The sequence below is a fragment of the Barbus barbus genome, assembly GCF_936440315.1.
Source record: "Barbus barbus genome assembly, chromosome: 27".
NCBI lineage: Eukaryota > Metazoa > Chordata > Actinopteri > Cypriniformes > Cyprinidae > Barbus > Barbus barbus.
The window spans coordinates 18,407,471-18,422,548 of NC_136755.1; the positions used below are offsets into that span (position 1 = coordinate 18,407,471).

Here is a 15,078-nt window from a genome sequence, read left to right on the forward strand (position 1 = left end):
GCAGGTTCCATTATTAGTCTGCCAGTGTAATTAATGCAGTTTTTTGCGAGAACACTTCTTGTTTCGTCCTTTCTGCAGTCAGAAACAGGCTCATGAAATGTCCTGGAATGCAGGATATTATTTCCTCTCAATACATCCAATTAGACTGCCGTGGCCACCAATAAAAAGAGCAGAAAGAGGAAAAAGACATTTGCATCTGAAAAAGACATTGCCCGTCTAAAATACTTTCAACTCCCGCTGTTGAATACAAGGATAAGAACTTATTCAGTAGCCTATAGTAACATCTTAACCTTGACCTGATCATTCTGGCATGAATTTGTGAATATGTTAGCACTGTAATGTTTGTTCTGGTCACTCTTTTCAGAGTCTTTGAATGTCAGAGCTTTCCCAGTGTTTCGCTGTGTTTATTTTCTTGAGGTTTAGTTTAGAAATAAAGAACAAAATGTAAATTGAGTTGGAGGATAATTGTTTCTAAACAGTTGCCCAGAATGAGGTTTGAATAGGGCCTACTGATTTTAATGTTTTTAGGCAAAAAGATTTTGATGATTTATGATGTGGATATGTAAAGTAGGACCTACCTCAGCTTTATATACCAGTGTGCGAATTATAAAAACCCTTTGAGGCGTCTTTTAACACAAGACTTAGTTGATTAGATTTGTGATATTTAAATTTATACAGGTTCAGAAAGTTTTGTCAGTTTCTCTCGAACACGACTGTATTTATACGGTGTAATTTCAGTGAAATTTCACAGGTAAAATAGTCCATTAACAGTCAACAGTGTAAGGGTGTATATAATTATTTTAGTAGCGTATATTTGCGAGACCAAAATTTGAACACGAGCAAAATCTTCGTTGGGATTGGGAATTTTTTTCGCCATCACGCAAAACTCCCTATCGTGCAGATTTAAATAACTGGATATCGCACACGAAATGTCGCTTAATGAAGTTCCTAAACGTAAGTTAGGGAGGAGCGAGCCCATCTAATCTTTCAATCAACAGTCAGAGTATATAAGCAGCTGCACCTCTCTCCAGTCTCAGCTGTTCCAGCATCCCTCCACCTCCCCAATGTCCACCTTCATCTTAGGCACTTTGTAATCATCCTATATCAAGTATAGGTATATCAGAGCTCTAGTTGAAGCTGCTTCATCATCAGTGGACAGCAAGCCAAATAGGTTTACACTCAAAGATTATATGGGCAAACGAACTCGTTATGGTATACGTTACCGCACCTTCATTTCGGCATAATGTAACTTTTGTGGTTACAAAAATGTTATTTAAAAACACGGTTGAAACATTTAGTATATACTTATGTCAACAAAATCATAGATAGGCCTATGCTATACATATTTATGAACAAAATATAGCTAGATATAGCTAGAGATACAGCTTCTTGACTTAACTAAGATGTTCACTTTTTGCAGTGTGTATTATTAACAACTGAGTTAAACCGGTTTTTATTCATTCTAAATTTGACTTGAATGTTGAGCATGTATGTGCTTACACACAATAGGCTACTCTTCTAAAAAATAATTGAATAAAAGCATAAATAAAAACATTCCTCTGCTTTGTAGATGGAGATGCGCTCTCAGGACCAAGCTTTGATTCGCCAGCTGATGGATCTTCATGACGGCATTCAGGAACTGAAGCAGGAGTGTGCAAAAGCCATAGAAGATGAGGAAGAGGAGGAAGGGGAACCTTGTTGGGACTCTGGGAGTGAGGGTGGGGGAAGCAGTATGTCCTCCTTCTCAGGAGAAATGAGCTTTTACCCTTCTATCTACTCCTTTAGCACATGTATGAGCCTTGCTCCTCTTGGAGCCTACCTGCCCAAACGGGCCTTTAGTAGACGCAGCTCTGTGCCCTGAAACCTCCAGTTCAGATCACATGTGCTTGATTAATACAACATGTTCCAATATGCATTTTACATTAGAGTTGAGTCTCACAGAAGAACAAAATTACTTATGTGAGAAACTTCATGTCATATGGGATACTGTATTTAAAACAACCGGAGTAACACATCTGCCTTTTGCTCAGAATATACTATAAAGTTAAAAAGTAAAACATTTTACACTGTGGAAAACTTGACAAAGTCTTTGGTGATAGACTACTGTTCTACCTGAATGCACTAATAGAGATACATAGAATGCACTGAGGAAGTTTGTTTTACTTAAACAGCGCTTATATATCTGTAAAAGTATTTTCTCTCATTTCACAAAACTGAAGTGCCTCTTCAAACTAAGTGCATGACACTGACAGCAAAAGAAAGTCACCAGAATATTATTTTGAAAGTTGAGCAATGAACAACTCATTCAACTGTAAAATGAGAGTCATTGGAAAATAACATTTTCACTGATAATCTAATTTGTCTGGGACAAATATCACTAATGATATGCTATGACATGCTTTGACATCGTACTTAGTATCATACTAGTACCACAAGTGTGATAATAAAAACCTACAAACCTGATTAATGTTGAGATTAATCATTTCATGATGCAATAAGGAGTTTAAATCAACAAGACATTTTAATAAATGGATGATGACATATTTTTGCGCCCATTGTATATACTACGCTAATAATTCCATGTTCAAAGCTGAACAAATATCAACACTTGGTTTTTCAGTCATACAGCACAATCTCATTAGTAGTAAGAACAGATATGAACTACATCTATAGACAAATTAATCATAGAAATTGTATCAAGCATACAAGTCTCAACTAACCTTCTTAAGGCTAGTTCCCTTTCCATCTGCTATTAACATGTTTTGTATCCGAATAGTATTATATATATTATTAATAGGATATATTTAACTGCATTGCATTTACACTGTCATTCCAATGCTTCTCCAGTCTGATCATCACATAGAAATCCAATAAAGTCAGGGGTCAGAAGAATCGATGTGATTTTATGATTACATTGTGTTTCAGATGTATTTAAACCTGTGGTCAAGTGCTTTCTAATCGTGATTTGATCACCAAAAAAGTATGTTAATGCCAGGTGTAAAGGGAGGTATATGTAAGTTTTGAGTGCAAATTTCAGCACCCAGTTTGACTGATATTTGGTCAAGTTTTCACATACATGAACATGCTTTCAAAACATTTCCCAACAAGACATTTGAACAAAGTGCACTCCAGGACAGGAGAGTTATTTGTGTTCCACTCCTCTGCACGTATCTGCTCGCCAGGGCATCGTTCTCTCATTAAGCCCTGCTCTGCTCTGTGGTGTCACAGGTGCTCAGTGCTGTCAGCGTCCAGGAGCAGAGATCCGTTCTCCCGTCTGAGCCTCTGAATCTCCTTATTGAGTCCCAGCAGAGTCTGAGCCAGCTGACGGTCCTGAGAGCGCATCTCCAGCTGCATGACAATCACAGCAACAGATCAGACACATTCACATTCACATTTCTATCTGTCTATCTAATTGTCCGTCATTCTGTCTCTGTCTCTCGATTCCTCCATCCACCCGTCCATATATCTGTCAATTTGTCTATATCCATCCTTCCATCTATCTGTTTTTTTCTGTCCATCCATCCAAGCATACATATATCTATCTGTCTGTCTATCATCCATCTTTCCATCTATCAGTTTTTCCTGTTCATCCGTCTATGCATCCATCCATCCATATATCTATCTGTCTGTCTATAATTTACCCTTCCATCTATCTGCTTTTCTGTCCATCCATCTGTCTATCCATCATCTATCTGTGTATCATCCATCCTTTCTCCTGTCTGTCTATTCATCCTTCCATCTATCTGTTTTTCTGTCCATCCAGCCATCCAGCCGTCTGTCTATTTTTTCTGTCCATCCATCTCGGTCTATCCATTCATCCATCTATCCATGCATCTTTCCATATATCTGTTTTTCTGTGCGTCTATCCATTTATCTATCCTCATCTAACTGGCAAAAAACAACAAATGTAACAACCAAACAATCCGTTCTAAAATGTCACTTAAGATGTAAAAGTATTAGTGGTTTCTAAACTCACCAGTTCTGATCTTAACCAAGTTATGGCTCCATCTATTTTGGCTCGCCGAAGCTCTTCGTTTACTTGTAAACTCTTTCCGATCGGATGAATAGCTGTCTCAGCAGAGGTTCTCGGTTCTGCTGATGTTCTGAAAGCATGTAACAGCTTGTTCTTGATGTTCTCTAGAACCATGATGGACACAGAGTCCTCATATTGAGTGTCGGAGTTCATTGTGATATCCAGTCGAGCAATAACCGCGAGCACAAGTGAGTTCTGGTCCAAACGTCCCTCCAAAAGAATTGAGTGCTTTTATACTGCTCCAGTATTTCTTATTGCCTTTTCTTCTACCCAACTGAAACTGCATCCATCCTTTCACATAAGTCTTCCTCCTTTGGCACACTGTCTCTTCTAACTAAATTGCAGAGATCGATGCAGAGATTCCGTCCCGATTTGAAGCATGTTTTTGTGTCTCTCTTGCTCTGGGACCAGCATGTTTTGTCACTGTTTCTATGGCAATCCGGCCCCTCCACCCCATCCCCATCAGTAACCCCAACAAGAATGGAGGGACATTGTAGACAAAGACTATTGTTGCATTTGAAGAACTGAAAAGATTCCCCTCCCCTTCTCCATTCTGCTCCTCTAAGCCCCCATTCAAGCATTGTGTGAGAAATAGGGTGTGAGAAAGATCTCAGTCGTGTCTTTGTGAGGCATCACTGTCTCTGTTTTACAGCAAGTTTTCTCTGACCTTTAGACTGGTTTTAGCAGCTGAAAGCTCTCCTTTTCAATGCCGCAAACAAATGAGCGGTTGGGAAGTCGGACACCGTGTTACTCAACAGCGAGAAAGTTTTTTATCACTTTTGCGGATAAAGACATGGAATTCTCAGAGGAATGGAGAATCCACGTCGTTTTGGCAGGCCGAGAACAATCTTTTTGCTCTCTAGAGAAACAGGAACAGAAGTATATTGGTCTGCCTTCTGTTGTGTACAATGACTGCAACAAGGGAATAAGTGAGAAAAGGAAGGAGTGCATGTATTGAAAGACATGACTGACCAAATCCTATCAGCTCTTAAAGGATCTTTTATACATCACCTTAAGAAAGCTGAATGAGAGACACAATATGTGCATAGTGGAGAAAAAATGCAAGCACAAATGCACTTTCTTCATATTAACAATCCCTGGACATGTTGCTTGAAATAATGCAACCTTTCAGTGGACCGCACATAAAAATGAGATTAAGTTTTCCAGCGATAGAGCAGGGCACAACATGACAATATAATAGAGGCTGAATGTGCTGCCTTATTGTTTACTGAAAGTAAACCTTATTACTTATTTACATGTGGATGGATAGCCATTTTGATTAATTTCCTAGTGAATCAGAATATAAATGATAAAGGCGTTTACTTAATATTCATCAAAACACGCTTCAAACTGATCACTAATGATGAGAAATGAAAAAAAATTAAAATTAATTCTTGTATAAAGAATTTATGAGGGCTCTTTTTTGTAATATTTTTTTTATTAAAATGGTCATTCATATTTACAAAAACTGTTAAAAGCAAAAACTGATCATTACATTATAAAAGGCATATCATTTCATATACAGTAAGAAAATATTGCATGGTAAATTAGGTTAAAATTTATGATGACATGTAATAGCTCACATTTTGGTATATAAACCACTCTTAGTCATGCAGTTTTATAATAGCTTAAAAATCAAAACAACTGCAAAAAAAGTCAAAGGCAAAAACAAGGTGCTTCTCTGTGATGAGGTTAACCATAAGCATATTTATCTGAAGCAGCTCTGTCGTTTGGTGTGATCGGTCCACTCAACTTCATCAGCAGCTTGACGATAAGGCCGGCCTGGAGAAAAAGCACAAAGATGATCAACACAGGTTAGACATTTTAACAATGAATGTCAAGATGCAAAGACACATACCTGTTTGGTGTGCACAATGAAGTTCTTCTTGTTCTCTAAACTATGTATGTGGACGTATTGGTCAGCCTGACCCAGCTGCCACATAAATGTCCCATACTCCAAACTGAGATGAAGCACCTGATGAATAAAACACCACAATGTCACAGAAGATTTGAGGGATAATTTAAATGCATAAGCATCTGTCCGTTTGCTATAAAGTGACTGGAATCTCACTTTTGTCTCCATGTTCATTAGATGCAGGCCTTTGGTGTTCACCCCCACATACACTCGAATGACCTTGTGGGTACTGGAGCTGGCCTTGGTGAACACCTGTCCTGTGAAGAAAGCCGACCCATAGGTGGGGATATCCCAGCAATTCTGCAGAAAGAGTTTCTGGAGGTGGTGCATCTCTTTACTCACACCCTCACTGGTGCTCAAACTCTACAGACACACAAAGAATTGAGAAAATCAGAACAGTCTTGGTGAGCATAAGTGTGCAATAACATTGAAAATCGTCCCAACACCAACATTTTGAAAATGATCTGAATTGACACACCTTGTACTCGTGAAGTATCCTGTTAGTCCAGTGATGTGCTTTGCTCTTAACCTTTGAGGTTGGAACTATAGATTTGAGGTTTTCCTCACTGCATTAAATAAGAAATATTCATGTCACTTTTATAATTAACATGGAAACAGTCATTGTCGATATGCGGAAATTGATGAGGAATGAGCTACCTACTTTAAAAAGCCCTGTTTGTGCTTCTTGCTGTCGTAGTTTCCGTAAATGATCTGCAGGAGGAGGCTGGCGAGAGTAATTAGCTTGCTGTCTGACGTTGATAGGAAGCCTTTGAGGAGGCAGTGACGAGCTTCATCAAACAACATGAGGAGGGACTTTGGATCTTCAACCTAGGAGGAAAACCCACATGAGTTTCACAGCAGGATGTAGAAGGAGACTCTAAACCATTGTTTTAAAAAAACACCATGTGGATCAGGTGGACTAAAAACAGATAGACAAAAGATAATGTGGCAGAAACCTTTTTTTCTATTTCTAAGGGTAGCCGAACATCTCTGCGCAGGAAGAGCTGTGGAGTTTCCCTTTGGGGATCCAGAGCGGTGAGATCAGTCACTATCTCGCTCCAGATCCCTAAGTGCTGCAAGGGCTTATGGTATGGCTTCAGCTGTAGAGCTGAAAAACACCACAGGGTCAGATTTGTCTTAATCCAAATCAAATGAGAAAAGAATGAAGAAAAAAGTGAAGGTGATGTGTTTTATCAGGTGTGGTGTCTCACTGAGGTTCTCTGAGCAGATCCAGATGGTGAAGTACTTTTGTGTCTCCTGCGACAGTCTCATGCCCTCCATGATCTGCTGTACTGTTGTGTTGTTCCCATGTTTAAGTTCCACGGTCCTATACGATCCATCCATGCGATAAATTCTCACCTTCTCATACTGAAACACATCAAAACATGCTACTCAGCATCTCCAGGACTGTTGATACAGAACTGCAGCTCTGTATGGAAGAAGCACTGTGTTGTAGAACGTAGTGGTTTCACACTCACTGGTTTATTGTTGGCTTGCTGAAGGAGTTTCACCGTCTCCTCCCAGCTGTTCTGTTTGCTCTCTTCACATACTTGAAGAGGGGATTGTTTCTGTTGGTCCTCAATGTGCTTAAAATGAAAAGAAATCCAAAACATAATCAAATTAATTTGTCTGTTTAGAATTTAGCGTCATGCCAGCTACAACTGCTATATTCATGGTGAGAAACAAAAATAGAAAAAATAAACAATTATAATTATAATAAACAAATTAATATATACTTAAAATTATATACTATTTGTGACCCTGGACCACAAAACAATAGACAAAAATACATTGTATGGGCCAAAATTATCTTTTTTTTTTTTTTTTTTTAAATGCCAAAAATCATTAAGATATTAAGATCATGTTCCATGAAGATATTTTGTAAATTTCCTACCATAAATATATCGAAACTTAATTTTTGATTAGTATTATGCATTGCAAAGGACTTCATTTGGACAACTTTAAAGGCGATTTTCTTAATATTTAGATTTTTTTTGCACCCTCAGATTCCAGATTTTCAAATAGTTGTATCTCGGCCAAATATTGTCTTACCCTAACAAACCATACATCAATGGAAAGTTATTTATTCAGCTTTCAGACGATTTATAAATCTCAGTTTCAAAAATTGACCCTTATGACTGGTTTTGTGGTTCAGGTTCACATTTAGTCTAAACAAGTTAAAATAAAAAATAATAATGAAATAAAACACTAAAAACTGTACAATATGAAAATGGTTATTCATTTTGAGGTTTGTAATTAAAGTTAAGTGTTTTAACTAAATTATATTACTATTATTTTATGTTAATACATTAATTATATTAATATGAATTATATTGAATTTAAAAGAATAGTGTTTTGAAGGGACAAGTTATCTGAATAGAAAAAAGGGAAAATTGAAAGAAATTATGGCATTAAAGTATGAATATAATTCTCTATTATCTAGCAGTGTGCTGAAGTTATTATGTAAGATTAAACAAAGATATTATGAATTAGGTGATAAACCTCACAACCTTTTAGCGCGGTAATTAAGACAACATGAAGCTGCTAATGCCATGTATCAAATTAAGAACAAAGAGGGAAAAATAATAACCAATCCAAAGGAAATAAATCAAAATTTTGCAGAGTTTTATACTTCCATAGGGAAATCTGACCAGAAAAAATATTGATAGTTTTCGAGAAGGACTACACTTGCCAAAATTAAGCGAAGAGGCTTTAAAGGCACTAGATGCAGAAATGAACATTGAAGAGGTGGAAAATGCCATTAAAGAGTTCCCTAACAACAAGGTCCACGGACCTGATGGGTTCAGCATCGAATTTTACAAAAGATTTAGTAAGGTTATTTTGCCATTGTTGGTACGCATGTATAGGCATTCACAGGAAGCTGACCGTTTTCCTGCATCTCTGTATGATGCCAATATTGCTCTTATACCTAAACCAGGTCATGATCGGCTACTAGTGTCATCATACAGACCAATTTCTTTACTACCCACTGAAACCAAAATAATTGGGAAAATCATTGCAAATAGGTTGAAGAAGCATATCTGTGATATTATACATCCAGATCAAACAGGCTTCATGCCAAGCAGACTTATGTATTTTAATCTACGTCGTCTGTGCAATGTTTTATATTCGAATCATAAAGAAGAAGCTGCAGTCATTTCACTGGATGCACAAAGAGCATTTGACCAAGTAGAATGGGGATATATGATGTCGGTCCTGAAGAAATTTGGTTTCGGCCATGTGTTTAGAGAGTGGATAAAAACAATATATTTCTGTCCAAAAGCCTCAGTAGTGACTAATCATAATGTCTCAGCTCCTTTTTCAATTTATAGAGGGACAAGGCAAGGCTGTCCGCTGTCCCCATTTCTTTTCGCAGTTGTGATAGAGCCTTTGGCCGCATATATCCGGCAACAGGCAGATAATCCAACCAATCACGATAGGTGGCCTCCCACAACACATTTCACTTTACGCAGACGATATACTTTTGTTTATAAAAAATCCTAGTAAGTCTATTCCACATCTCCTCTCTTCTATTACAAAATTTGGGAATATATCAGGATTTACTGTTAATTGGGAAAAAAAGTGGACTGATGACTACTATGCCCAACACTTGTCAGCAGTATATAAGATCCACCCCGTTCAAAATAGCAGAAAACTCTTTTACTTATCTTGGTGTCATAACTAGAAAACCACAAGACCTTCTAAGAGCCAACTGGCAAAAGAAGATTGATCAGTTAAAAAATAACAGACTATTGGAGAACACTGCCAATTTCAATGGTAGGTAAAATCAATGAGTCTACCAAGATTCCTCCACCTATTTCAATCTATCCCTTCATGCATACCACAATCCTATTTTAAACAATTAGACAAGATAATTTTTCAGTTTTTATGGAATTATAAAACAGCAAGAATTTAAAAAACTACATTTTTTTAAGTCTAAGAATAAGGGGGGATTTGGGTTACCTTTCTTTAAAGCATATTATTGGGCAGCACACTTGAATGTATTCTCTTGGTGGAATGATGACCCATTAGAAGGAACCTGTGAACAACCGGAATGGCTTAGAATTGAACAAGCCCTTTGCTCCAACTCTTCACTGCAGGCGCTATGTAACAGTCCTGGTAAGGTTAGTAAGCTTATCTATAATAATCACTTTGTTATAGGCCAGTCTTTAAAAGTTTGGAAACAAATTCAAATATATATTAAAGCTCCTAATGTATATCAATATAGCCCCATATGTATGAAACACACTTCATTCCAGCTCTTAACGACAAATCTTTTTCGCTTTGGAAACAGAAGGGAATAAGCGGTGTTGGCTCACTTTTTACTTTTATCTTTTAAAGAGCTCCAATCAGAGTTTGAGATACCAAATTCTCACTTTTTCAGATATCTGCAAATTAGAGACTACGTCAGAAAATATTTTCCTAATTTTTAACAACTAAAAACGCATGAAAAATGAGAGGAAATGAACAGATTTAAAGCTGGAAACTCAAAAGCAGTGTCATATTTCTATAATGTATTAACAGATCTGGTGGAAAGTGACACAACTACAATTAGGAAAGCATGGGAGGAGGATTTAGGTTTCACTATTGAGGATGCGCAATGGGAGGAATTAATACGAGACACAACTTAATTCAATTCAAATCTCTACATAGAGTATATATATATATATATGTGTAAAACTAAATTGCACAAAATTTTCCCTGAAGTGTCACCGATATGCAATAAATGCAAGGTTGCGGAGGGTACACTTCTACATTCATTTTGGACATGTTGTAACCTTCAGAAGTGCTGGACAGATATTTTTGACCTGCTTTCAAAAGTGCATAAAAAAGATTTTGTTCCAGATCCAATGATTGCCATTTTTGGGGTGATTTCTGTACCTTCTTTTAGTTCATATGAAAGACAGGGTATTTATTTATTTATGGTTCTTGCAAAGAGATTGATTCTTCAGAGGTGGAAACTTGACATTGTCCCAACATTCGATGCTGTGCTGAGTGAGCTAGCGAGCATTATTCATATTGAGAAATTACGATTTATTGGTAATGATAAGCTAGATATATTTAGGAAAATATGGAAGCCTGTGTTAGATTACTTAGGAATGAGAACTTATTTACGTTGTTTTTTTATGCTGCATTATACCTCTGTAACTCTTAAATTGATTTACCTAAATATTATGTGGTGATCAAAGTATTTTTGTATTTAATTAATTTGCTTACATATATATATATATATATATATACACATATACATACATACACACATACATACATACACACATACATATAATTTTATTATATACATACATATTCTCTCTTTTTTATTTAAATTGTTTCTTTTCTTTTTTATCTATTTATTTTATTTTTTTCTTCTTCACATCCTGCTGATGTTATCACTGTGATCTGTTTGGAACCCCTTTATTTTGAACATTAGAGGAATCTATTTGTAACTAGGATACCGTACTATCGCTTTCCTTTAGGACCTTTGTTCTGGAAAAGCAAATGTCATATTAAAACTGAATTAAAAATATAAATTTAAAATAAAAAAAAAAAGGGGGAAATTAGCATAGACGATTAAATATAAAATATGGCATTTCTCACTCTGTCTATCTCCGGGTGCTGCAGAAGGAGCTGTACGATTTCTGCATGACCACCAATGGCTGCAAAGTGTAAAGGAGAGCTCAGTTGGCCGTTCAGCAGATTGGGGTTACAGTTCCCTTTCTCCATCAGAAGCTTGGTGGCCTCCACCTTTCCATGCCTGAAGTCAGAGGAAAAACATATCAATTTATATTCTATAGGGCCTTTTACAGTAAACTGGAGAGATGATGGGCAGAAGAGGAGGAAAATGGATCCAAATGTTTCCGAATGAGAAATAAAGAGACCCAAACAAACACTTCATACATAGTTACTTATTTAAGAAACAGGAAGCTGATATATACCAGCATGCATAATGAATGGGTGCCCAGTGGTCGCTGTCCAGCTGTTTAACTGATAAACCACTGTCCAGCAGTTTGGACAGAAGCTCAGTGTCTCCTTCACAGGCACTGCGGTGCAGAGGGAAATCATCCACCCACTGGCGCTCTCTACAGGACACAGAGTGGTGACAAAAACATGATAAAGCCCCCAACAGATGTATATTCGGATTGTTTTAGTATTAAATGATCTCTGATTATTAATGGCTTAATAATATAACACAGAACAATGGCATTTTAAGTGCATATACTGACTTGTCTTCTGTGACGCTGGTCATACTGTGCTGCCATTTGTCTCTCTTTGGAATCTGGATTTTGGAATAATCTGGTGCTCCCAAGCCAAAGTAAGGGTTGATGATGACTTTGTCCACCTTTATGCAAGTTTAATAGTTAAATCTTAAATATTGTTATAAATATTATTATGCATTCAAGTGATCAATTAGAAACTAATTACGTAAGACAAATGACTATTGAGCTTGGTGCCAAAAGATGTTTTAAGGTTTTTAAAAGACGTCTCACCAAGGCTGCATTTATTTGATTAAAAATAAAATAAAAACAGTAACAACGTGAAATACTTAACATTTAAAATAACTATTTTGTACTTGAATACATTTAAAAATGTATTTTATTCCTGTAATTGTAACGTTGAACTTTCTGCGGTCGTTACTCCAGTCTTCAGTAATCATTCTTATGCTGATTTCGTGTTGAAAAAACATTAATATTTTTGTGAAATCAGAATATATTTTTTTTATATATATAAAAGAACAGCATTTATTTTAAATATAAATCTTTTGTAACATTATAAATATCTTTATTGTCATTTTTAATCAAATTAATGCATCTTTGCTCAATAAAAAAGTACTAATTTCTTTCTTATTGACCCCAAACTTTTGAACAGTGGTGTACTTGGGTCTGTTCAATTATAGGCACGGTCTATAAATCCGATTCAAAACACAAACTACTGTTTTCTGGCCATAATCATGAAATAGAGTCTCACTCTGTTAGTGTACTGCAGATCTGACCCATAGAGCGGGTTCTCAATGCACAAGTCAGCTTTCTCCAGGGACATCATCTTGCTCTTGATCTCCAGAGCCGTATAGCCCATGTGGAGCAGGCTGTCAGTTTGCTTGTTTTCCACTGCATAGGCCGGGTTACTCACATTAGTTTTCACACGGTCTACCGGAGCAGGCCGGAAAAGAGCAGGAATGGCGTGAGACACAGTGTGCTGCTCTGCTAACCACCTGACACAAACAGAGACATTACTTTATTAACATGTAATATAGCAAACAGCAATTCAATAAACATTTCTCTTATAGCTTTGAGAGCACCTGAATGCGAGTGCATTCCTAAAAAAGGACTAAAATGAACTTTTAGGAAATAAAAACATAACATTTAGTTACGTACAGTAGTATTTCTCTACAGATCTTTGTCCAGGCCTACAATGAGAATGTCACTTCTACGTAATAATAACCAGAAGGCTACTGGTTATATAAAAAAATATTACAATAGTTATGACTATACATACTGCCCACATTCCTGTTTTAATAGCAAACAGGCCACAGAGAAATGAGAAATTAAATGAATATGATCATAATAAATCTCTAAAGTACTATTAGAATGATTTCCAGTGGTCAAGGACGATGTTCAAACTTACTTGTCCAGAGCGAGTAGCATCTTTGAGGTGGTGGAGGAAAAATGGGCACTGGTTTCACTACACACACGCATAATGTCCTGAAGGCAGTAGAAACTGGGGCTCCCAGGGTGATAAACAGACTTGCTGTTGTCTACATTGGAATACAAACCAAATTACGTTCAATGTTCACTGCTTTGTAACATTATTAGTACACTGTATGTGTGTATGTATGCATGTGTGTGTGTGTGTGTATACACACACACACACACATCTCGTTTTAATTTGTATATGACATTTTGGGCACCTGTGAGAGTGCTTGCAGTCGTACCTTTGACATTGATTGGCACAATAAATAAGGAGGCTTCCTTCCCTTTGCTGTCACCATGTAACTGAAACTTCCTCATGTGCACAACACGTTTCCCTGCAGCAGAGATCATATATGCTTTAATGGAGCTAATTAAGAGCTGATTATTGTGCCGTAGAGCTCAATGATGAGGTTCTGAAACCAAACACCTCTTGCAACGACCACTAACCTATTATGCCCTGGTTATTGGATATAGGCTTCGTGGTTTCATCTACATACTCCAGAATTGATTTTGTCCGGTCACTGTCGGTCTGAATTTTGGTCCCAAGCAGTACTTTTTTCCGTTTTTTCTCTTTTCCCTCCAGGGGAACTTCAATAAGTAAAATCTGCATGGAAATACAGATTTAAACATGGAGATGTCTTAAAGATGAACTTGAAGAATAATGCTTTACCTATACTTCACTCACCTCATAAGCTTTAGCTCGGTACTCTTTGGAGTTGAGGCTGGCTGTGTTCTTTGGTCGTATAACAGCTACAAACACTTCCTCTAACTCTTGATTTCCCATCACGTAGCTCCTCTGTATTTCCAGCCGTCATTAATTCTTTAAACACCATGCCTGCAATTATATAAACACCACATGGGGCACTTTGTTATGCTCAAAGAGAATAGTTAACGTAAAAAAAAACATTATGACAGTAAGAAATTAACTCATTGAAGTTCAGAAAAACAAGAATAAATAGCGGATTTGTTTTTTGGGGGGGGGGGGGGGGGGGGGTAAACTATTTCTATATCAGTTAATTCAGAAATCTAAGTTATTACAATAAAATACTTTAAATATTAACCACGTACAAACACATGTACATGCGCACATATTGTATATATAACAGTCTTTATCAGTTTTGAAGACATAACAACAGAGAATAGTTAATATTAAGACCGAAAAGTGTAATGCTATTAACTTCTCTCTAAAGTTATTAGGAAGTTAACAGTTACATTATATCGGACCATACCTCGCTGACATGATACTGGCGATAACACTTTAGTACCCAAGTTCGTAATAGCTTATTTACAACACATGACGTCTGTTACAGCATAAAATATACTGTAATAACACATTAGCAACACACAGACAACGAAAAACATACCTTCTGACATCTCTAACAAAGGCGCTCTTCCGGCTGCAAACGGAAATGAAGAAAGCTTCAAAATAAAGGTCTCCAACA

The 15,078-nt window shown here is 36.8% G+C and overlaps 2 protein-coding genes across 4 annotated transcripts; both read right to left on the reverse strand.

Moving 5' to 3' along the window:
* Positions 1 to 3,222: 3,222 nt before the first annotated feature.
* Positions 3,223 to 4,186, reverse strand: LOC306847444 (alanine and arginine-rich domain-containing protein-like; the record flags this gene model as incomplete). Its single annotated transcript, XM_079381397.1, has 2 exons — positions 3,223 to 3,348; positions 3,977 to 4,186. The coding sequence occupies 2 exons, from the start codon at positions 4,184 to 4,186 to the stop codon at positions 3,223 to 3,225; spliced, it is 336 nt and encodes a 111-aa protein (XP_079237523.1).
* Positions 4,187 to 5,475: 1,289 nt separating this feature from the next.
* On the reverse strand, positions 5,476 to 15,037 carry LOC306847141 (krev interaction trapped protein 1-like). Of its 3 annotated transcripts, none has more exons than XM_079380941.1 (17): positions 15,001 to 15,037; positions 14,322 to 14,471; positions 14,084 to 14,240; positions 13,879 to 13,971; positions 13,572 to 13,701; positions 13,077 to 13,158; positions 12,173 to 12,288; positions 11,885 to 12,028; positions 11,547 to 11,703; positions 7,427 to 7,534; positions 7,160 to 7,316; positions 6,905 to 7,056; positions 6,610 to 6,776; positions 6,427 to 6,514; positions 6,105 to 6,311; positions 5,892 to 6,008; positions 5,476 to 5,815 (listed from the first exon to the last, which is right to left on the reverse strand). In XM_079380941.1, exons 2-17 carry the CDS (start codon positions 14,418 to 14,420, stop codon positions 5,726 to 5,728), a joined length of 2,064 nt encoding a protein of 687 aa, XP_079237067.1. In that variant the 5' UTR covers positions 14,421 to 14,471; positions 15,001 to 15,037; the 3' UTR covers positions 5,476 to 5,725. The 3 variants fall into 3 exon arrangements, with proteins under 3 accessions (XP_079237067.1, XP_079237065.1, XP_079237066.1); XM_079380939.1 differs by having other exon boundaries at positions 12,915 to 13,158; XM_079380940.1 differs by having other exon boundaries at positions 12,915 to 13,158; positions 14,866 to 15,002.
* Positions 15,038 to 15,078: the final 41 nt, after the last annotated feature.